Source organism: Nansenia antarctica (assembly GCF_963989245.1).
Source record: "Nansenia antarctica genome assembly, chromosome: 7".
Classification (NCBI taxonomy): Eukaryota; Metazoa; Chordata; class Actinopteri; order Argentiniformes; family Microstomatidae; genus Nansenia; species Nansenia antarctica.
Window position 1 is genome coordinate 43415742 of NC_137677.1, and position 24189 is coordinate 43439930.

Consider the following 24189-nt stretch of genomic DNA (forward strand, 5'->3'; position numbering starts at 1 on the left):
AAGCTAGCTTAATTCCTATACACTCTTCAAATCTATCTGCCAGGTCGCAAAAAAGACCCTGGATCATTCTTATGTCGATTTAAAGCTAGGCCCGCGGGATAGAGAGGATAAAATACCCTGTTCAATCACTCTCTCAAATCACCTGCTAACACCCCCCTCCCAGCCCACTCTCACACACACACACACACACACACACACACACTCACACACAGACACAGACACTTCTCCCCTCCAGGTCTCTAAAGGTTAAGGGCCTATTATCCTAACTGACAGCACAGTGGGGATACTGACTTTTTCCTCTGCGGCTATCCCAGTGTGGGTCTGTCTCCCATACTAGACAAATCTCAGCTCAGCAGAAGTAATGGGGTGTTAGATTCTCTGCGTTAAGCATTATGTCAGTATCTTATTTATGTGTTTGTTCAATTTGCGGATAAGCATCGCGTATACAAACGGCTCTAATTGAAAACTCTTACACCAAGCGTCCCTTCAGGGTGAGAGAGAGGCCATCATCGCATTAAAAGCTTTCAGTTTATGAATTACGCCTCACACACAGTCAGGGTGTGTGTTTTTAACGGCCGCTCGCCTCGGATTATCTTATTTGAAGCGGCTTGATCGCTGTAAAAAATGTGTAAGCGCAAATAAATGGTCTCTATTAAATGAAAATACTTTTAACACTTTTTTGGGTTTCTGCAGACGTCTTCAAGATGGATCCCGACTTCCTCGAGAATGAAGAGAAGTACAAAACAATTAAGAGGGGTAAGTTGATAGACCACACAGGCCATTAACTGCTTAAGGCCCACCAAGCAGGACCTATTACTGCCTTTGTAATGTAGTGGAGGTGATTAGCCTAGCGTGTTACGGGCAGCTACCACAGCGCTGTATTGCCGAGTCTGCAAGTCTGCTCCACGCTACGAGAACGATAGTGGTTGTTATGACGTTCAGTGATAACGATAGTGGTTGTTATGACGTTCAGTGATAACGATAGTGGTTGTTATGACGTTCAGTGATAACGATAGTGGTTTTGATTAAGCAGAATGGCCGTGTTAAGATGTTGGAGCTTTACATCCGTCTGAAAATAGTGTTAATATTTCAGATTTCGTTTTGGGGGGTTTAATTGTTTGTTTTCAAGATCTATGATTGGTCTAAACAGATGTAGGATTGTTGTATGTCTGTCTGACGGGCGTGTCTTTAACCACCAGAGATCTATGATTGGTCTAAACAGATGTAGGATTGTTGTGTGTGTGTCTGACGGCCGTGTCTCTAACCACCAGAGATCCTGGACGAGGGCAGCAGCGACTCCGGAGACGACGTGGGCGGGAGTGATGACGAGGACGACTCGGATGACGAGGAGAAGGAGGCGGAGGGGGGAGATGGTGCGTACCATCAGCACAGCATCAGCACAGCAGCTCACCATACCATGATATCTCAACTGTCACGGGCTAACCAATATCTCAGTATCAGTGTCTATGTATGTATGTCTGTCTAATGGTCCCCAGTCAGTGGGAATGGAATCTACCGCCTAAGTGTTGCCAGTGCCACTTATACCTGATTCAGTTAGCGTGGAATCACCTGGAATCACTGCTCAGGAATGTTGAGCAGTGACGAGAATAGAAACACTTGGATATAGGGTTCATAGCGTGTGTGTGTGTGTGTGTGTGTGTGTGTGTGCGCGCGCGTGCGTCTTGTGAGAGGGGGCACTCAGGGACAGCGGCGTCTCAGACAGGGGCATGCCGTCTCCTCATTGGTCCCCGAGGTTATCGTACCAAGACCATTAACAAGCAGGGGGGGGGGGCGTACCAAGGCCAAACACGCCTGTCGCCTCAAAACCCGGAGGAGGAGGAGGAGGTCCGAGGGGAGGAGCCACTAATGCACGTTGAAGAAAGAGGCATGAAATGAGAGAAGACAGCGAGGGAAGACTTCTCAGCCTGAGACCTTTTAGCTAGTACGGTTCTCTCCCTGACGACAGGTGACAGTTTCCCAGTTCCCAGTGGACGCTGTTACGGGTCTCTCAGTCACACCTCTACCTCTCCCTGCTCCCCATCCCGGACCCGCCTCTCACACTGTTCTGTTTATGACACATCACGCCACCCGCCTTGACCCTGTAGGACTAGCAGTCTGGGTAGGGAGGTATCTAATACAGGAGCATCTCTATGACGTGCACGCGTGTGTTGGTGTTTGGCGAGAGGGAAAAGTGTGTGAATGGTATGCAGAGAACATCCTACGGTTTGTGTGTGTGTGTGTGTGTGTGTGTGTGTGTGTGTGTGTGTGTGGGCGCCGTTGTCCTCAGCTGATAGTTAATGATCTCAGCGAGGGGGCCGCGGCAGACAGCAGGTGAACAACAGAGACAACAACTCTTCCGTCAGCAGCGACACGCCGTCAGACCAGCCCGTCTCCAGACAAGGACAAACACCCGGGCCCACACTCACCCCCATTGACTGTTTTCAATATTCCTTTTTTCTTTTTCTTTCACAGAACAAGAGAAACTCACCATCATCGACCAGACGGAAGTGAACCTCGTGGCGTTCCGACGACTCATCTATCTAGCCATCCAGTCGAGGTTGGTACACGACACGCTAAAACCGCTAACACGGGAGCGCACGCCCTAATCGTTTCTGCTCCGAGTCCACCGGAGCTGCCAATCCAAAGGGACAGGTGCCCAAAATCCAGGGGGGGGGGGGGGGGCGGCTTCCCCTCTGGGGTTTTTAATTTTAAAAAAGCCAACGCAGATGGCTGAAGCCACAACACATCAAAAGGCAGAGAGAGATGGAGACCAAGTCTATTAAAAGCTATATTTGAAGAACTTGGATACACAGACCTCTCTCTCTTCGTTTCAAGATATTTTGGGGTCTGGAATTGACTATGTTCTGAGCTCAGAGGCAGAGTAAACATGGCTGTAGTTAATCTAGTAAATCTACTGCAGTCGATGACTTGGGGGTTGGGACAACGACATCAGTAGCAAGTGAAGTATTCATACTCAGCCTCTGGTCCACTCTTATTCCCACCAGAGAGAGAACCTACTCGGATGTGAAATGCTTCAGTAGCGTCGTCTTCCAGCCAGCCAGCCGGCTAGTAATTTGTTTTCCACTCTCCCTCTTGGAGACGAGGGCAGCTATTGTGGTGTATACTCTTCCTAGATCCTCCTCCGAAGCCGGTCTTTTCCCTGCTGATGTAGACAGAACCGTAGTAGAGTGCAGATCCGTTATCTGGTAGAGCCGCTGCCTGAGGGCCCAGACCAGCCACTCGCTGGCCGGTCGGTAACGATGTTGGATGCTTCCCTTCCACCCTCGAGTACCTCTGGGATAAAACACTCTTTTTGTTTGTGCTAATGATCCCTCCTTAACCTTTCAGACCGAGAGTCCTGTGTTTGTATACGTGCGTAGAGTGTTCATCTTTTGTATCTGTTATCACTTATGGGGTTTTTCTGACGCGTTAATATCAAAGTATTAGCTGTAATGTGACGGGGAAAACATGTTCTATCTAGGGTAGTACGTCCTAGCTGGTATTTTTAGACCGGAATGCCAGAGACACTGAGTCAGACGTGTTGAGGCCTCAGCTGTGTGTGTGTGTGTGTGTGTGTGTGTGTGTGTCTCTGTGTGTGTCTCTGTGTGCGCGTATGTGTGTGCGTATGTGTGTGAGCGCCCGTGCGTGCGTGCGTGTGTGTGTGTGTGTGTGTGTGTGTCTCTGTGTGTGTGTGTGTGTCTCTGTGTGTGTGTGTGTCTCTGTGTGTGTGTGTGTGTCTCTGTGTGTGTCTCTGTGTGTGTGTGTGTGTGTGTGTCTCTGTGTGTGTCTCTGTGTGCGCGTATGTGTGTGAGCGCCCGTGCGTGCGTGTGTGTGTTGTTCAGCCGTTTCAGCAGTTAGCACCCAGATGCAGGGTAGCGCCAGCCGTGTCCTAAGGAAAGGCCAGGTCCACTGCATTCCCACAGCTCTTCATCATGTTTGCAGTACACCGGTTTGCTGCCAGCCATTCAGTCGTGTTGGAAGAAAGTTTGGAAAACTTGTTCCCAGACAGTCTCTCGACAGGAGACAGACCTGTTCACAACAGAGTTCCAGTCTTTGAAATAAGTGTACAAGATGAAATCAAGGACAAAATGTAAACATAGAGTTAATGTGTCTGCATTAGTCAGTGTCCCGGGATAAGTAGCGTTTCACATTTCCAGGAAGAAAATACAATCTAGTCATTAGGATATCTATGAGGCTTGTATCCCAAATGTTATTATATTTTGGCACCACAGCCTACTTACGGTGGACCTGATGAGAAATATATTCAGTTAGTTTTTGAGTACTTAACCAGTAGCTTTGGTCATTTCCAGTCATTTAAAGGGAATGTCTCCATTACCTTATGATGTTCATGAGTCTGTCTCACTTTCTCTTTATCAGTGTGTGTTTGGCTCCAAACCCCTAACACCTACTACTAAAACAAGCACCATAAAGGAAAGTGGAGCGATCAGACTTCTACTACTACTATTCTACCCTTGTCCATATAGCTCGATAAAGCTGTTTGGAAGGGACATTCTTCCCTAATTTTGCCTCCTACTATAATGATGTTTTTATTTGTTTTGTCATGTAATGACTTCCGTTGTTTTGTTTCTGTTTTGAACAGTTTGGACTTTGAGGAGTGTGCCCACAAGCTGATCAAGATGGACTTTCCTGACAGCCAAACGGTAAGTCACCAGGAGACAGACCTCTGTGACGTGTGCATCTGGACCAGTGTGAGCGTGAGCTGCTGCTTAAGCCACCCTAAGGGAACCACTTCAGCACATTGTATCAGATCAGTCATACCAAAGACTATCAAAATGGTACCCGATGCCTCCCTGCTTGACACTCAACATTAAGGGTTGGATTGTGGGGGGGGGGGGGGGGTGTAAGACCCTGCGACATACCAGCGTCATGTCCAGGGGGGTGTACTTGTACATCAAGCCGCCTCACGCTACAGAAACAGGAGAAGCTCCTGCCCCCTAAGGGCTGTTAGGCTCCAGAGAACCATCGGTTCTCAAGGCTACTTACTTACTTTCAGCACATTTGAACTGAATATTCATTATCTCCGGTCTTCCCCCCCCCTAGCGCTGTTTATCCTAACCCTGAGCTCCGTCTAAATATTTATTTCCAGTGTTCCAGGGTGGTTGGAGACACGGGAGTCACTAGGGAAGCATTTGTCAAGTTAATATCCTTGTTTTGCGGCTTTGGAACGGGGCGAATAAAGCCTGTCGTTTAGAAACGGGGAGTTCCCTTCAGCGATTTAACAGATCAACTGCTTGTTTCCCCTTAAGTGTCCCGAGCTGTCGCAGTTGTGTACATTATCATAAGCTTCCCCTATCCTTTAATCTTCAGTAGGAAAGAGTATGTTTAGAAGCCCTCTCACTTCACATAGGCTCCAGCTGGTTTTTATTTTTTTATTTTACATAACACAATACGCTGCTGCCCTGCTTGTTGTTTATATAACGTACCTTATGTTCCCCATAAAAAAAAAGCTGTGGTGATTGGTCATGTTCTCTCCAGGAGGCTTCCCACACTGTGGGTGGGATCGTTAGGTTTGTTTTGGCAGTGGATGCGGACATTAACAAGGGCACATTTGTTTCATAATCTAGACAAATATCTGTGTCTTCTATGATGATTTAGCTTTATATGAAATGTAAACTTACACAGAAAGTATAGGTCAGGAGGTCTTTTTTTTGTCCTTTTTTTTTGTAGGAGGTGGGAAGGGGGGGGGGATGGTTTGAAAATAAAGCTGGTTGTGACATGGTCGGTGGGTTAAAAAGCATCTTTTCATCCATCTGCCTTTCTCCTGTCTGAAAGGAGCCAGTGAGGTGTGCAGCAGCAGTAACTCTGCTGTGCCGTATGGGCCGGAGGGGCCCGGTTGTATAACACTGTATCGAGTGGCTGCTCTTGACCCACTGCATCTATCTGCTTTAAGACCCAAATAATTCATCTGCTTTTGCCATGCTGGCTTTGTATTTCTCTGGCATGGCATGAGTGCTAGTTGGAGCTCACTGAACCAGCTGTGTGTGTATGTGTGTGTGTGTGTGTGTGTGTGCGTGTGTGTGTGTGTGTGTGTGTGTGTGTGTGTGTGTGTGTGTGTGTGTGTGTGTGTGCGTGTGTGTGTGTGTGTGTGTCGCCCAGGTTCCTTACCCTGTCAATTGGAGGTGTGATTTAAAGTGATCTATCCCTTTAAGCTTGCTTCCGTTGAGGTCTGTTGAGGTCAACATATGGCGTTTTAATGAGAAGTGCTCTGAACTGGCTAGGGTTTTCTATATGTACCTCATCAGCATAGCCCTGACAGTAGAAATGCATCATTATGAGACATTTACACGTCTGGGGAAAAAACACCACGTTTTCTTGTTTCCTGGGCTGTGACCCTGACTGGGTGTTACGCTAGACAGGCCAGTAGTACTAGGCCTTTTTTTATGTTGTATTTATTAATCCGTTATATATATTATTTACAGCGACGACCTGAGGAGTTGGAGGGAAGAGAGAAGAGGGGATTAATGAGGACTGGAGCACCTGGATGGAGAGTTAGCCTCCCTCCTCTCTTTTATTTATTTTTTCCTCCTTTTTTCCTTTTCATTTATTGAGCCAGTAAGCAGAGGGCTGACAGGGCAGTCTGCCCGCTCCTAGAAGTAATGCCTCATTATCGTCGGCGTGGTCGTGATGGCGCTTGGCGTACGGCCCTGGCACTCTGCCTCCTTTCTTATGTTCAGTGTAAAAAAACACACAATGGTGTGTGAGTGTTTATACAAGACAAACAGACTCAGTACGACACGATCAGGCTCTATGAAGCCTATGCCCGACGTTGCGTTGCGGCGAGAATGCCGTTCGAGTGAATGCGCACCTGGAAGGGACGTGGCAGGACACGTCTGTGGTGAGGATTGGTCTGTTTGAGTTGGCTACATTGCCGGCATGTCATCGCTTCACGGGGGGGTTAAACGGTAAATGGACTAAGTTATATAGTGCCTTATTCCAAAGCGCTTTACAACGGCCTCTCGTTCACCCATTCACAAACCAATGGCGGCAAGCTACCATGCAAGGTCGCCGGCCCCGCTCATTGGGAGCAATTTGGGGTTCAGTGTCTTGCCCAGGGACACCTTGACACGTGGCCAGCTGGGGTTCGAACCACCGATCTGCCGACCTTGCGATCATTAGACGCTGGCTCTACCTCCTGCGGCTCTACCTCCTGCACCGTAGTCGGGTTACAAGGGGGCAAAACTGAAGTGAGGAGTTTGTGTGTGTGCGCGTGCGTGCGTGGTAGGATGGCGTCAGTGTGTGTCAGCAGCACGTGGCAGAGATCCAGACCTTCCATAAGGCCCCGAGTCGTCACACCACATATGCTCTGGCCCCCCTATCTGACACACTCCTCCTCCTTCTCTCTGTGTCTATCTGTCTTTCCATCGCGTCACTAATTCTCTCCAGTGTTTTTTCCGGTAATAAAGGTAATAGAGGAAAATAAATGCAAATAAATTTGCAATGTCCAAAATGTTATTTATGAAAATGTAGACTCGGTGTCGATGAATGACCCCTACTGTCCTTGTGCGACACATGTATACGTTACTTGGAAGTTGTTTCAAAATGGCCTGAAAATTCAAGCCTGACCCCGGCCTGTCGAGATGAGGCCTGAACCCCACATCAGATGGGTCATCGCCCCGAGCCGGGGAACAGATTTGGAGACACTATCCAGAGGTTAGCCATCGCAGGCGTGGTGGTGGAGGGAGGAGAGGAGAAAGACGCTCACTGAGAAGAGCGGAGAGAAAGACGGCAGGAACACACTCACCGTCGTTCAACATCCCCGTATTTACCTACCTCCCCTGCCTTTATAGGTGGGTCAACCTAAAGGTCAACCTATATTATGTTTCCAGGAAGGAGATAGACCTTGTAAGTGCTGATGCCGTGTCAGCAGCGCTCCGTAAGAGTAGGTTTTTGTTCTGCAACCTGCTGATATAATACCCGTGGTCAGGTGCAGACGAGGAGAGCAGTGGAGAGCAGAAGCACGTCTAGAACATTGATCTGCAGCCGTGAACACCAATCTGAGGAGCTTCCCTAATTAGGGCTGACGGAAAGAGAGCGAAAGTCTGAAAAGCGCTCGGAAACCAAGCAAAAAAGAGTTGCGTTCTTGACTAGCATGTAGCCTAAACAAACAACAACAACATGTCAATTAACAAGGTGCTGCTGCGCGTCGAGAGAGAGGGAGGGAGACCTTTTCAATGAAATGTTTATGATAAATCCATTTGCCATTGTTCTGCTATAGCCTATATATATGCTAAATAAGTGTTTCATGAGGGAGTATCGCTAATACGGCAGGAATGTTTTCCATTTGTCCGACAAACTGCAAACTCCTTTCTCACACAAACACACACACACACACACACACTGTTCATGGCCCTCGTTCTCCTTCGATGTCACCTAGGCTACACTTACTGTTTTTTGTCCTATTAGTGTGTGTGTGTGTGTGTGTGCTGAAGGAATGGCTTTGTGACTGTAATGAGAGCTGAGAGGTTGTACATCACCCAGAGAGGTTCGCACGCTTCTCACAGGCCTCATTAAGAACACACACATCCAACATGATTAAACCAAGCATACACACACACACACAGGCAAGGCCCTAAAATACAAGGACATTACTAACTATCACTGGTCACTTGTCTTGTACTAACACAGGCCTTGTAATACAAGAGCATCGGAGGAGAAGAACAGAATATTCTCTCTCCATCGTCACTCGACGACTTGCGCTTCTCCAGGTCAACCAATACATTTATTTCAATTGACAATTGAATATATATATATCTTTTGTATGCTATTTCTTTTTTTGTCGTCTTGTACCTCAATATGATAGATATGAGATGGTGCTTGCCGATGCGATTGATTGTGTGAGGCTGCGTGTGACACTGCGTGTGACACTGCGTGTCAGTGTGTGTGTTTTATGAGGTGAGAGAAGGAGACCATAGACTGCGGCGGAGACCGTTAAGGTTGTTGCCCTTGTCAGAGAAGAAGTCACAGTCGCCAACCAACAGCATCACGCTCCACAGCTGTGGCTGTCACTCATACACCTAGCACATCTGCCTCCTCTCTCCCCTCTACTCTCCCCTTTTCCCTAATTTCCTCTTTTCCACAATTGAATATATATATATCTTTTGTATGCTATTTCTTTTTTTGTCGTCTTGTACCTCAATATGATAGATATGAGATGGTGCTTGCCGATGCGATTGATTGTGTGAGGCTGCGTGTGACACTGCGTGTGACACTGCGTGTCAGTGTGTGTGTTTTATGAGGTGAGAGAAGGAGACCATAGACTGCGGCGGAGACCGTTAAGGTTGTTGCCCTTGTCAGAGAAGAAGTCACAGTCGCCAACCAACAGCATCACGCTCCACAGCTGTGGCTGTCACTCATACACCTAGCACATCTGCCTCCTCTCTCCCCTCTACTCTCCCCTTTTCCCTAATTTCCTCTTCCCCCTGGCTTTTCTCCTCTCCTCTTGTCCCCCACCACCCCCCCCCCCCTCTCATCTCCACTCTTATTTTTCTCTTCTCCCCCTCAACTAGCTATATAAATCACTTGCAAACACAGTGCACGGCAAACAACAATATTTGCTCAAGTCGTGAAATCGCCTAATGACAGCAGTACGATGCTGGTTTTCACCTTCACATTTATGCGCACACGGATTTACGCTCATTGCCCATTAAAAATGTCCCACGCGGCGGCAGGTCAGTTGCTAACGTACGGTACAGTGAGGCTGTCATGGCTGTGGCAGGTCAGGTACTAACGTACGGTACAGTGAGGCTGTCATGGCTGTGGCAGGTCAGGTACTAACGTACGGTACAGTGAGGCTGTCATGGCTGTGGCAGGTCAGGTACTAACGTACGGTACAGTGAGGCTGTCATGGCTGTGGCAGGTCAGGTACTAACGTACGGTACAGTGAGGCTGTCATGGCTGTGGCAGGTCAGGTACTAACGTACGGTACCGTATGTACCGCGTATGTACCGTACAGTGAGGCTGTCATGGCTGTGGCAGGTCAGGTACTAACGTACGGTACAGTGAGGCTGTCATGGCTGTGGCCCCGTTTAGGCTTTAGAGCAGATTATCTGGGTTTTTTAGTTGCTCTGCCGAGGTGACTTGGTCTGTTTTTAGGAATTATATTGCTGTGGCAATTAAGTTTGCCCCCCCCCCCTTCCCAGGTGATGTGACTTGTTTAACGAAAACACCGTACCTTAACCCAGTTGTGTATTGTGAATGGAAAGGGGAAAGAGACAATTGAGTAATCTCCTTCCCTCGATAGGGGTTAATGGAAAATGTATTTTCAAGGGACAAACCCAGCGTCCACCTCCTCCTCCTCGTCCTCTCCTCCTATTAGTGATTGAGTTTTCATCTTCCTGCGTAGCTGCAAGGAGACCCTTCTGGCGGACAGAGGGTAGAGGACACGCACGCACACACAGACACACACACACAGAGGACACACACAGAGGCCGATGGAGGGGGGCCTGGCCTGTTCAGCTAGCTAGCGCTAAGAGCATTCAGCGAGGACGATGCTGCCTTCATACAGGATTCCACTCACGTGAGTGTGTGTCGGGGGGGAGGGGTGTGTGTGTGGGTGTGTTGTAACCTTGATGCACACGGGGTGTTATTCCCCAGGAGTGCGTATTCTGTCCGAAATGTTTTCTTCTTTTTTTTTTACTCCCCGAATATAATTGATGCTCTTGTTATGATTTCACACGGTAACATAATCATCGTCAACAACCGTCGACCTCAAAACAGTGTCTTTGTAGTAGCACTTGATATCACAGCACCGCTTCCAGCGGCATCAGCGTAGAGATGATGTAGTAGTAGATAATGTCCTGGTGTGTACGACTGTCGTTCCTACCGGTGTAGAGGTCGTTTCGCGTCAGTGTTTTGTCGCTGTGTCCTTCGACCAGGCTACCCGCTGCCTAGGTTTACTCACCCAGCCAAAGGTGGCATAGGAGAAGGGCGAAAGGACAGTAAGTGCTGCAGGGGGAACAGATCCTCTTCTATAGGCCTGACAGACCCTGCCATGACCCTGCCTCGAGCCTGGGAGAAAGCCCCTCTCTACGCCCACAGAGACACAGGTGCTGGTGGAGGACATGGGCTTAAGCCTTAATGCTGACAGGAAATCCCCCTGCTAACCCAGAGTACTAGGGGGGGGGGGGCGCGCGCTAGGCAAGGCCATACCCAGCTGCAATGAGGGGCCAGTGATGGGGATTCCTGGACTGACCGCTGTGTTGACAACAGAGTTGTAGCATCTTAAAGGGATAGTTCACTATTTAGCCTACTACTACTTCAGTCGGAATGGTTCTTTACCTTGAAAGTAGTTTGTTTGGTTGCCAAATAACTAACCAAACAGTAACAAATCAGTCTCCATTGCAACTTTTTTTAATCGGAACAGATGAGGGCTGAAGAAATACTACCACACTTAAATTCATAGACGGAGCTATAGATGCCGTGATTGACAAATCCATGAGATGGTCTCCGTTACTTCCACCGAATTCACTCAAAAATACGTAAATGTAAAAAAGTACAAAAACTGAATTTGCCTCCTTGGCTGTGGTTGATTCGCCTTACTGAGGTACTTGACTGACGTATTTTGTTTGGTCACTATCTCTGAAAGCCTTGTTCGTTCCGAAAATCTGGCTGAAACAAACTCTTCAAAGCTCTTCAAACACTTGACGGTGCTGAGTCCCCAAGATCACGTCTGACAATCAGCATAAAGTAGAGTTTGTTTTATCGCCACCAGCGGTCGTGGCTCTGTGTCTCTTCGCTTTGTCGCTGATTATAGTTTTTTCTCATAGCTTGAACACACAGAAAGACATTGCCCTGCCAGGGTGTTTACTGTTGAGGATGAGTCGAGCTCCTCTAGAGCTTCAGGGGGCTGGTTCGATATCCCACCTGTGATAGATGGAGACATCAGTACGAGGTAATGACTGCGTCGCTAGTCGGCCAGTTCACAAGCACAGCAGAGCCCTGTCATGTCCTCCCACCGGAGAGCTGCCTGGGCAGGCGATGCTCCGTCAGGTCTGACAGCAGTTAAATTAGGAGGTCTGCTAAAACACAAAAGGGGAAGAGGTGTCGTTACCCTAGTCCCCCCCCCCCGAGCCAGCGGCTTGCTGGAGCTCAGAGACCTCAGAGGTGGCAGGTGATACCAGATGACTCTGAGCTCACGTCCTGCCGGGCCTGCCTGTGATACTGATATCAAGCCTGGCAACGACGCTAGTGTAAGCCTATCAGGCAACAGCACACATAAGCCTGGAATAACAATGTCTCCAACCTGGCCTGAGCGGGAGTGGACCGACTGAGTAAGTTACTTACCGAGTAAGTATTTCTCAACATGATATTTCAGCGAATCGCGCGGCCTCCGAATCGGAAAACCTGTGGTGTGCAAGCACTGGGTGAAGGGACCGCTGTAGGAGGTGATTGATGATTGAGGTGAAGCCAATGGCTACAGGACCGGCAGTTTCCCCCGGTCTGTCAATCGTGTGAACAAAAGCCGAAGTTTGATACGTCGGTCCACCACACCTCCCGAGCATTTGGGCGGAAGTGGTGGAATGTGATGAATACCTTAGCCAAAGCTACGACTTAGGGAGTGATTTGAGCTCAATTCGGGTGTTGTATGATACTGTCATGTCGTTCACATTCACAACCCCCCCCCCCTCCCAGATTTAGCGTATGTCAACGGAGATGATGAGGAGGAGGTAATCTCAGGGTGTTGAGGTTGTTGACCTCGGTGTGGGTGAAGCTGTCCTTCAGTAGACGAGGCTCAGGTCAGGCCAGTTTATCCACTGTTTACAGGCCCGGTCTGAAAAGCAACAATACAATATGACACAATGCAACGTCCTCATCCTGCACGGGGAGATGTGCTTCCCTGGCTCCCAGATCTGTGTAAGCTGCCAATTCTGTTGTTGTCATGCCAAACATATGGTGTGACAACAAAATTAGTTATCGAAAGTTGGCTGAAGCGCCCATGCTCGAAATACGCCTGACCCACCCACACACACACACACACGACCACACACACACACACGACCACGCGCTCACCCACGGCAGCACGGAAAGAAAAGAAACACAACCACATATTCCAATAAAACACAGACGAGGGGGAAAAAGTCAAACGGTTATCAGCTGTGGTGTGACATCGGTGTCAGTATCACACTCTCCCTTCACCCTGAACACAAGCCTCACCGCCTCTGGCAGGGCTGGTCTATACGCACCGGAAAGAGAGAGAGTCCCCAGACATGCTCGCCAACACCAGACTCTGTTCCTTATCCGTAATTGCACACAGCCGAGACGTGGTGTTCTCCTCACTCCGTCTGTCTGCTCACAACCTGATCTCTCACGTCCTCTGAGTCGGACAGAACCAGGAAAGGCATGAAGACGATTCAGGCGTCCCATATTTTAGCCAGGTACTGGGAGAGGCTTCTCTTGGACAGGGTTCCCATGGGTCCTTGACATTTTTGAATTTGAGAAAAAGAAATCAAGGTCTTAAAAGTTTTTGAAAATAGACATGGGTCATTGAAAGTGCGTGAATTCCCCCCTCTCTCTCTCTCTCCCCCCCCAAAAATAATAATACATATATTTTAAAAAATATTACTTAGCTCGTCAGCTAGTTCCATCTAAAACTATGCCGTGTTGGGTCCTTGAATTTGAGGGAATTGAGTCTTGAAAGTCCTAGAAAGGTGCTTGAAAGTAGCTTGAATTTGATGTTTCAGAAGGTGTGGGAACCCTGTTTGGAGTGCTGTAATGCGTTGCTTTTCTCAGGACTGAAGCGCCATTCGAATGCGAATAGTCGTGAGATATTCTAATGCTTTTTATTTCATTTTAATTTTTTACAGTTAAAAGGGTAGGGATGCACCGATATGACAATTCTCGGCAGACACTGACTATTCATAACACAATCTACCCATTATTTGTTATTTATTTACCTATTTGTACTCTGGCATAGTTTGTCTTCTACCCACATAGAAACATTATGACAGTATAGGTATCACAAGCAGCATTTTAAGTCATTATACTTTTTTGTTTTTGTTTCATGTATGTATCAAAAATAAAAATGTAAACAACTTGCGCTAGACCTCTTTCCACGTTATAACCTGGTAAGTGTCATTGTTTTTTTCCGAATAATAAGTAAGTGACTCGTATTGGGTCTGTGTGCTTGTCTGGAACCCTCCCTGGCTCTCCTGGCCAGTGTGATGTGGTCCCCGCCACGGCCTGGCCAGTGTGATGTGGTCCCCGCCACGGCCTGGCCAGTGGGATGTGGTCCCCGCCACGGCCTGGCCAGCCTCTCTCTCATCTGTCAACCACGCTAATGTGGAGATTGATCACACACAGCCAAAGGACTTCCTCGTTGCAAATAAGATCTGGTGAAATCAATAGGCTGCTAGCTGCCATAATGGGAAGGACGGGGAAAGGGCTGTTGGAGCCCAAAGATCCTACCTAAATGATCCTACCTAAATGATCCTACCTAAATGCCGGGCCTCCTCATTTTCGCCTCCTTGTTAGTATTCCTAGGAGAAACAGCGTTACGTACATTTCTCACCTCTTTCGACGAGAGTAGCCTAGGCCCTGTTCATGTTTGCCGTGTTTGTCATGTTCACCAAGCGATTGCTGTTCCTCCAAACGCTACAGCCGGCCCTGCGCTGTCCAAAGGGCACCATGCAGGCCTGTACCGCCCCTCCGTAGCCACATTATCCTCCCCATGTGAGTGCTCCAGAGCTTTCAATGTTCCATGAACAGATGGGCCTGACTGAGCTCCTCTCAGGCCAGCAGCAGGCCTGTTCTATCCCCCATAGATACAGCCTGGCCAGACCCAGCAGTCTCCCCCTCTCTCTCTCCCTCTCTCTCTCTCTCCCCCTCTCTCTCTCTCCTTCTATTATTATGTTCCACAGATTAACACTATTTCTCTTTCTCCCTCCCAACAGAAAGAGCTGTGCAACATGATTCTAGACTGCTGTGCCCAGCAGAGAACCTACGAGAAGTTCTTTGGCCTCCTGGCTGGGGTAAGTCCGTCATCAGATGCAGATTTTTAAGACTGGATAAACTTGATCGTTGGTGTTTCCTGTTAGTTGTGGGCCTATAATCACTGGGGGTGAGCTAACAGGCTGGGATAAACCACTATTGAAAATAACAGTGGTTGACAATAATAAAGTGCAGGAGATATTCTAACAGTATGTTTCAAGACTGCATTTCACAGTTAATTGTGTATGTTTATGCGAATTCAATATAACTGATCTATGATTCAGTGGATGATCAGACATATATATTATATATAATATATATTTTATATTATATATTATTTTGCCGTTGTCGGCAGATATAATGGTTATTAGTGACCATTTGAAATTTGAGCCCCATAAATCTGCACAGGACCCAAAAATCCAGTATCGGTCGGCCTCTAATATGTGCCCCACTTAAATTCCTATACTATACTATACAAACATATATGTGTGTATTTATATCAGTACATAGTACTTCCTATGCCTGAGAATGTTTTCATCAGATGAACTCTATTCATGTTGCATGGGGGAATAAATCCCATCACCCCTTGATTCCTAACACTGTGATTGCATCTGCAGAGGTTCTGCCTGCTGAAGAAGGACTACATGGAGAGCTTCGAGGCCATTTTCGTGGAGCAATACGAAACCATCCATCGTCTCGAGACCAACAAACTGCGGAACGTGGCCAGAATGTTCGCTCACCTCCTTTACACAGATTCTGTTCCGTGGAGCGTACGTACCTCTGCTGTCTCTGCCTCTGCTCTCACTGTGTGTATCATGACATCATGCCCCCTCTCGTTCTATAATTACATTGCAGAATGCCTTTCAGCATCAATACAGCTTTGAAGGGTATCGATTCCTCTTAACGATGAGCATTAGGCAACGGGAATAGTTACTCAGTCAACATCCACTTGTTTAGGCGGCCTGCTGTCTTTTGTTGAGGTTTCTGGTACAAAGCGCCTGTCTCTCTTTTGTCTCCCAGGTCCTGGAGTGCATCAAAGTAAGCGAGGACACGACCACGTCGTCCAGCCGAATCTTTGTCAAGATTCTGTTCCAGGAGCTGTGCGCCTACATGGGCCTGCCGAGGCTTAACGAACGTCTGAAGGACATGTACGTCTTGGCTTTCGCTTTAGGATAAAACTCTCTTTTTTGTGTGTGTTTATTTTCGGTTTTTCAGTTTTATACACAAGACAAACTGTCAAACAACAAGCTGCCAGGCATACATGTCTAGTGTGATTTGGTTCAAAGCGATTCCCAAAATGCAAAATCGTCAGGTATTACAAGGAAAATAACATTTACCAAAAAAAAAAGAGTACAGGCTTGCATCGCTAACTCTTGACTCACATTTACGGATGATGTTGAAACGATATCGCTGGAACTGGAAATTATGTTTAGTGTGTTCGATGCCTGGCATGGGTTGTCTCAGGGGAGTTGTGGAGAGAGACATGGAGGGTCTCAGGGGAGAGAGACATGGAGGGTCTCAGGGGAGTTGTGGAGAGAGACATGGAGGGTCTCAGTGGAGTTGTGGAGAGAGACATGGAGGGTCTCAGGGGAGAGAGACATGGAGGGTCTCAGGGGAGAGAGACATGGAGGGTCTCAGGGGAGAGAGACATGGAGGGTCTCAGGGGAGAGAGACATGGAGGGTCTCAGGGGAGAGAGACATGGAGGGTCTCAGGGGAGAGAGACATGGAGGGTCTCAGGGGAGAGAGACATGGAGGGTCTCAGGGGAGTTGTGGAGAGAGACATGGAGGGTCTCAGGGGAGTTGTGGAGAGAGACATGGAGGGTCTCAGGGGAGAGAGACATGGAGGGTCTCAGGGGAGAGAGACATGGAGGGTCTCAGGGGAGAGAGACATGGAGGGTCTCAGGGGAGTTGTGGAGAGAGACATGGAGGGTCTCAGGGGAGAGAGACATGGAGGGTCTCAGGGGAGAGAGACATGGAGGGTCTCAGGGGAGAGAGACATGGAGGGTCTCAGGGGAGAGAGACATGGAGGGTCTCAGGGGAGTTGTGGAGAGAGACATGGAGTGTCTCAGGGGAGTTGTGGAGAGAGCAGGGTTCCCACGGGTCCTTGAAATCCTTGAAAGTTTGTGAATTTGAGAAAATAAATTCAAGGTCTTAAACGTTTTTGAAAATAGACATGGGTCAGTGAAAGTGCTTGAATTCCTATCTCTCTCTAAAATATATATATATTCAAAAATGTTTTACTTAGCTCCATTGTTGCTTAACTTTACACATATTTCACAATATATTGTTTTGCTGTGCTGTGGTAGAGAAGGCAAGAGACCATCTAGTGTTCACACATTCAAGCCTCTCTTTTTAATTGTTGTCTGTGAGCGGAGAGTTCCTATTATATACATTCTCATCTAGATCTGTCTCAAACTATGCCGAGTTGGGTCCTTGAATTTGAGGGACTTGAGTCTTGAAAGTCCCTGAAAGGTGCTTGAATTTGAAGTTTCAGGAGGTGTGGGAACCCTGCTCACAGCAGTTTGTTTATCTTCCAGGACGTTGCAGCCGTTCTTTGAGGGACTCTTCCCCCGTGACAACCCCAGAAACACAAGATTTGCCATCAACTTCTTCACCTCCATAGGACTCGGTGGACTTACGTAAGTACCTTCCCCGCTGGCGGCAGCCACAGCTGTCATCACCCTCTGTTGTTTCAACGCCACGTAAGGAGGTGTTTTGTCGTGGAATGTAATGTAATGTAATCTGTACAATTAGAAACGTCAATACCATTGACATTTCATTTCGATTGAAACATGCCTGATCATCAAGAGCGCTCGCCTCGCGCCATCCCTGGCCAGTGATATAAGGTGTCTCCGTTCCGTAGGGACGAACTGCGCGAGCATCTGAAGAACGCCCCGAAGATAATCATGACCCAGAACCAGATGGTGGAGTCGTCAGACTCGGACTCCTCCTCCTCCTCAGACTCCTCCTCCTCAGACAGTGACAGCAGCGACAGTGACAGTGACTCAGACTCCTCCAGCGACTCCTCATCCAGCAGCAGCTCAGGTACAGGCAGTACGAACACACACACACACACACTTGGAGTGTAACGGCAACCCTACGGTTCAGTTCATACCTCAGTTTTTGGGTCATGGTTGGGTTCAACCTTGGTTTAAAAATAAATAAATACAATTAAATCAGTTATAGAGGTGCTACCAATGAATAATTGACTACAAAACCTTGACTGACATTTGCAAATACATGTGAATAAGAAAATATTGACGAACACAATGTGCAGTCATGCTCATGCTGCTGAACCGGGACACTAGTAATTTTCATGGTGTTTTTTCTACCAATCTCTGTAGCCTTTGTGTCGCATGCGGCATCATAAATCAAGTCAGTGTAAGTGACAGAGACCTCAAAATCTCACACAAAAGGGGCTAACATACAAATAAATATATATATATATGTCCAGTCGCTAATGTAGCTGAAAACCACCTTCATTTCTGGTATGATGGGGAAAGCAAAATAATTAAGAATGTTCAATAATGAAAAATGACGGTTGAGAGAGGACGCTGGCAATGCTTGTTCGCCGCTTCTCTGCCCGAAATCTAGGTGTAATTGCAGTATACAGAGTAGATTGTCCTACAAAGACACTTAGATTTAGATTTAGTAATCAAAAAATGAATTAGACCCCTATACTTTCTTTTTTAAGACTACTTCTAAAACTACTTTTACTACCCGATCTTTTTTTTTGTAAAGCGTCTTTGAGTGTCTAGAAAAGCGCTATATAAGTTGTATTATTATTATTATTATTATTATTATTATTATTATATTATGTTGGGAGCACATTAAGCAGCCAAGTGTTACAACTTTGATGTCAGGGTTGCAGCCTGGGAGGTTTGTTTAGGTGTCAGCGACGTTCAAGATTCTCCGTCTTATTATGGATTAACTAGCAGGCAGACAGAATGTTTTTAAATAGAAGACCTATGCATTTATTCAACAGAAGGCAAACATCAGGTATAAAAGAAAAGGGCATAACTTTCCTTTTGGGGCAGTTGGAGACAGTTTGATAGATGGATAGTTTAAGGTAGAGAAACACAATTTCTCAATCATTACTTTACAATCCTATTGGGTATATTTACATGAACATTTAAATATTAATAAATATATATTATTTATAAAAATCAATGTATTGAAATTGTTATGACGGCCGTTCTTTGTTTTCACGAACATCCACGTATAACCGTGTAACCGACAGTCACCATGTAACCATCGCTGCCCTACATGTGCGTTGCTATTAACCTTCAGAAGTCGACCATTTTTAAATCATTGTTTTTAACCGGGCATGGCAAAGTCAGTGTCTCCAATGAGACAGGTAAAACCTACAAACTGGGACACACACACACACAAACACACTAACACTACATGCCCTTACTATGCTTGTAGAATTGACTTCTCGCAGGTGTGACTCATCCTTATAATAGACCTCTCTTTTCGCCGCAGAGAACTTCAACATGCTCTAGTTTGTGATGTTTTTCATTTGCTCTTTTGCTAGTTTGTTATTGTCTGTCTGTCTGTCTGCCCTCCACCTTCACCTTCTCCTAATTGTGTTAGCCTGGTGTTCTGTCTGGGGAGGCTGTGCCCTCTCTCCTGAAGCCAGCTGTGATGTCACCGCTCAGCGTGCGCCTCACCTTGACCTTGTCGCAGCGCTGCCCGCGGCTCCTGCACACTCGTTCTCTGAACACACCGCTCTGGCGTGCGGTGGCGGTTCACGAGTCATTCTTTTTTGAATGACTCTCTGCTGACTTCAGAGTCGCGATTCGCTTTCCGAGCGAGTCGTGGATTTGACCTGCTGCTAACAGCAGGATTAATTCATGATCCTCCGGCTCAGTCACTCGGACGTGCTCCGACCACCAATTGTCTCATTATTTCTCGCTAATGTGACTGAACTTTGTTCAGGGGGACTAGAACCTGTAGAATGAATGATCTGAGTTTGGTCATTTTCCTGGAACATTTAAGCTGTTCTAGTTTTGGTTGCCTTCTGTCAAGTCATTCACAATCTAAAACGCGTCATGACTTTGTTTCAAAGGCAGCGAGAAGTAATCGGTTTTTGCATGCCTAGGAATCAAACTAACAGTGTTTGAAGCACACTCTTTAAAACCTCAGTCACAAATGACAGCTCTAAAGCAGTAAAAGGCTTGTAGAATCATGATTTAAAGTTTCAGTTAATCGTACGCCCGCAGGGGCTCCTGCATGCTCTGGGCATTACTGAGTCAAATGAACAGCATTTGTTGAAAGATTAGCTCTTCTGACTCAACGACACGAAAAAACCAGTCAGTAAAAAGAGCTGAACTTCCCGTCACTACCATTCTGTTCCAATAAACCTCTGCCTTTTAAAAGAACTTCACTGCTTCCCTAGAGAATCTCACACAGGGACATCATGTCATTTGTACTTAATTGTTTATAGTGGCGTCAGAGAAGGTAAACATGCTTCTTTTTCTTTTCCCTGTCAGTCCCTTGCTTGTGACACATACTTCTGCCAAGGACCAGTCCGCATCATCTTATTGAATTTAAGAGTAATGTTATCTACTCCTAAATATCTTATTCAACAAGAGCAGCAGTTGTCGCTGCAAAAAAAACAACAACAAAAAACTGAAGATGTACTGCATTCACATCAAATGAACCACAGTGAAAATGCTCTTCATGCGTGCTGAGCTTCACTTGTGGCACTTTTACACTGTCACTTTTGGCGCAGGTGCTTTGCCCAAAGCCTCAGACTTTTGTGTTTCCATCTGAGGTCTTCCTCTGACATGGGACCTTGGGGAGGTTTTTGGGACTTGGGCAGAGTTTGGGGGAAGGTGTGTGACGTGTACTGCACACTCCCGTTATTTGGCAATGTTAGTCTAATGTTAAGGACTGCTCCTTGTTATGTCACAAAAGCATGGAAACACGATATAAACCTTTAGTTACTGTGATTTGGAGTCACATTTCAACTGTTCAGTTAGCTCAGCGGTGGTTAAGCACCCATTTAATATCATGGGAAATGTGACTCGCTCATCTGCTATACTAAATGAACAATCTGTTGTGTACATTTCTAAACTAAACAAACTGTTGCACATTCAACCACACAATTCCTTTTCTGGTTTCAAAGTCATGTTTCTAAGAAAATTGCTTTAGAAAAGCTTCAGATGTATTGTTTTTCTTACGAGTAGTCTTGACGCTGATTCGAGGGTTGAAACTCGATGTGAAACGCATTTCTGACTACGTCGATCGTTGGCTCAACCCTGCGCCACATGATACCGAGCCTGCTGTATGAGTTCCAGAGGTGTATTGTCTTGTGGCAGTTTATATTTAGTCTCTGTGTGTGCGCCTGCGTCTGTGTGTGTGTGTGAGACTGACTGATTGGGTTGGACCCCAAGTCATCTACACAGCATAATACTTTGACAGCCAAGCTTTGGCTTAGCGGGATATCTCCTGGAGCCAACGCAAGTCACCAGACCACCTCCATTACATAACGCAAGTCTCTGACATGCACGTGAACCCGGTCAGTTCCGGTAGTTGGTGTTGGGCACCCCCCACCCCCTGGCAACGGCTGTTGAGCGACACACACAGTGACGTGAACATGGAAGATTGACTGGTGTCAGGGACCCCTGGCCTTTTGTACGGTGGCCTGTCACCATGGGCAGAGATGGTGCTGCAGGCTCTGGGCCAAAAAGCACAGTCTGTCATCCCCCCACCACCACCACACATCTGGCGCTCAGCAACCTAAGCCCCAGTTTCATCACATGGCTCCAGTCATATGGAACGGCAACACTGTCATTGGTTGACCTCCTTTTAATACAGCGTGGGAGAACACGTCATGTGCTTCTCTCATGGCAAAGGAACATGCTCGCTATGGAAACCGGCCGGGAGTATTTAGCATCTCTAAAACCATATTTCCGTTAAAAGGTTCTGATTCAACACGCTTGTAAATATTATCTTGATGTGCTTTGAGTCTCTGAAAGCGTGTTTATTTTCTTCCAGATTCAGATTCGGGACACAAGAGGAAGGGGCAGAACAAGAAGAAGGACAAGGAGAAGAACTCCCGGAAGACGACAGCCAATCAGAAGTCCCCTCTGGAGGAGCGGCCCAGTAAGAGACAGGAGAACCGTCGCCGCGACGACAGCAGCGAGGAGCGTAGCAGGAGACCGGCCGACGACCGCCACCAAGCCTCCCGCGGCCAAAAGGGCAGAGGGGAAGAGGAGCCGCCACCACCGCCGTCCACGCACCAGAGACCCGACCGCGAGCGAGACCGAGACCGCGGACACAACGACCAGCCTCCCAGGGCCCAGAGAGACTGTGAGGAAAGACAGGCGGAACCCCGCAGGCACCGGGACGAGGGCAGGAATGAGGAACGCCCCCAGGAAGACCGCGATAAAGTCCGACAGCGCAGCGCGGAGAAGGAGCCGGCCCGCCGGGGGGGCAGGGAGAGGTCAAAGTCCCGGGAGCGAGTTGCGGAGAAGGAGACGGACGCACCCCGAAGGCACCGGGATGACGGGGGGAAGAACGGCTCCCAGGATGACCGCAACAAAGTCCAACAGCGCAGCGCGGAGAAGGAGCCGGCCCGCCGGGGGGGCAGGGAGAGGTCAAAGTCCCCGGAGCGAGAGGGCAGGGAGAGGTCAAAGTCCCGGGAACGAGAGCGTGAGCGCGGCGGCCGCAAGGAGAAGGACTCCTCCTCCAGAGACTCTCACCGGAACGGTGTGGAGAATCAAGCGGAGCGGGCGGGCAAGGAAAACCGCCACTCTGACAAATACAGGGAGTCCAGGAAGAACGAGGAGAGGAGCAAGGACAGCTCCCCCCGCAGGCGGAGATAGCCGAACCTCGTAGGGAAGCGGAGACTAGTCATAAACCTTTTTGTTGTTATTTGACCAGGTTCGTCTCAATAGCCTAATTTCTAATATAGTCCAGATATAGCATTATAGTGGAAATAAGGCAATTGACGATAACCTGGTTTGAGGTGAAATGAAATGAAACGATCAGCCTTTTATCATCATGCTGTTCATAATCCACCTCTGGAGTTTCCCAGTCCTGTCCTTCTGGCCCTCTAAACGTGCATCTTCTGCATCGATTGATAGCCTTTATAACTGTTGGGTTTATAACGCCTCATGTCTTTGTAAGCGACGGTTCAGCAGGTGTAGGGGAACAGCATGGTGCTCTGTACAGAGACGTGTAAATAGGAAGGTGTCTGAGGGTTTTAAACTGTGTAAAACCATTAATTTCTGAAAAAGCCTGTGAAACGTTTGTATTTGATGCGACATATTTTGTATTAGCGCAACCTATTTTCGTGTTGATGAAAAATGAAACAAGCCAAAACATTAAAAAATTCTTCAACTGTTCGGCTGAACTTGATTTATTAAAACGAGTAATGTTTGAAGATTGTCTTCTGGGTGGATGTAATTTTAAGGCTCCATGAGGAATGTTTGCTCTTGTGACCGAGGAGGTAACATTATGGAATGTTCAGATAGAAATACATTGTGTGAAATACACATGGTTCTCTGCCATTAGGAGTACTCAGCTCTATTTATAGCATTTCTATGTGAACCTACCAGAAGGTGGTAACTTAATGGTCTGGATATGTAGGAGGTGAGGTTGAAGATTAGTGCTACACTGGTAGATTATCTGTCATGTGGATGTTACATCATCAAACTGGTAGCTGCTTATAATGACCAGTGTTAGATTTGAGGTTTATCATCCATAAATGAAATGCATTTTTGCTTTTGGAAAAAATCATGATGATTTTGAAGAAGATTTAAGAACATCAGTTGAATGAGGATCATGAATGACAGTCATTATATTAAAAAAAGAAAAAAACATCAATAGTCCAAGTTCTTTTTATTCATCTGCACACTGAGATCTCTAGACTTGATGCTACCACTTATCGACAGTGTATGTCATTGGATACTACCTCATGACCTTGCCCGTTTCTCCTTGGGCATATAGGCTACCAATGAAAGGGTTAATGGAAAAGTGGGTCGTCTTTTGTAGTGTTGTGGGCGATGGGATGGAAGGCTTTTTCCTTTGGGATGCAGAGGGGAACACTGGGAAATCACTGGTTTTATCTGCTGTCAGGTGATCTGCTGCCTAGTGGGAGAGGGAGGGGGAGGTGAAGAAGAAGAGATGGAGAGGAGGGGGGGGGGGGTCAATTCAAGTTTCATGCAGCAGAAAATGTCATCCCTTGGTTGTAATGGAGCATTCTAAATAAAATAATAATCATGTCTGCT

The 24189-nt window shown here is 47.2% G+C and overlaps 1 protein-coding gene across 1 annotated transcript in view; it reads left to right on the top strand.

Annotated features, from left to right (window-relative positions):
• The window catches only part of cwc22 (CWC22 spliceosome associated protein homolog), a 45635-nt gene extending 22341 nt beyond the window's left edge, over positions 1 to 23294 (top strand). The window contains exons 12-21 of the mRNA XM_080537332.1: positions 694 to 756; positions 1272 to 1373; positions 2473 to 2557; positions 4601 to 4661; positions 14910 to 14987; positions 15564 to 15716; positions 15967 to 16094; positions 17485 to 17586; positions 17811 to 17992; positions 21953 to 23294. Coding sequence (XP_080393458.1) covers positions 694 to 756; positions 1272 to 1373; positions 2473 to 2557; positions 4601 to 4661; positions 14910 to 14987; positions 15564 to 15716; positions 15967 to 16094; positions 17485 to 17586; positions 17811 to 17992; positions 21953 to 22782 — 1784 coding nt within the window. The 3' untranslated portion in view covers positions 22783 to 23294. The remainder of the gene's footprint in view (positions 1 to 693; positions 757 to 1271; positions 1374 to 2472; positions 2558 to 4600; positions 4662 to 14909; positions 14988 to 15563; positions 15717 to 15966; positions 16095 to 17484; positions 17587 to 17810; positions 17993 to 21952) is intronic.
• Positions 23295 to 24189: the final 895 nt, after the last annotated feature.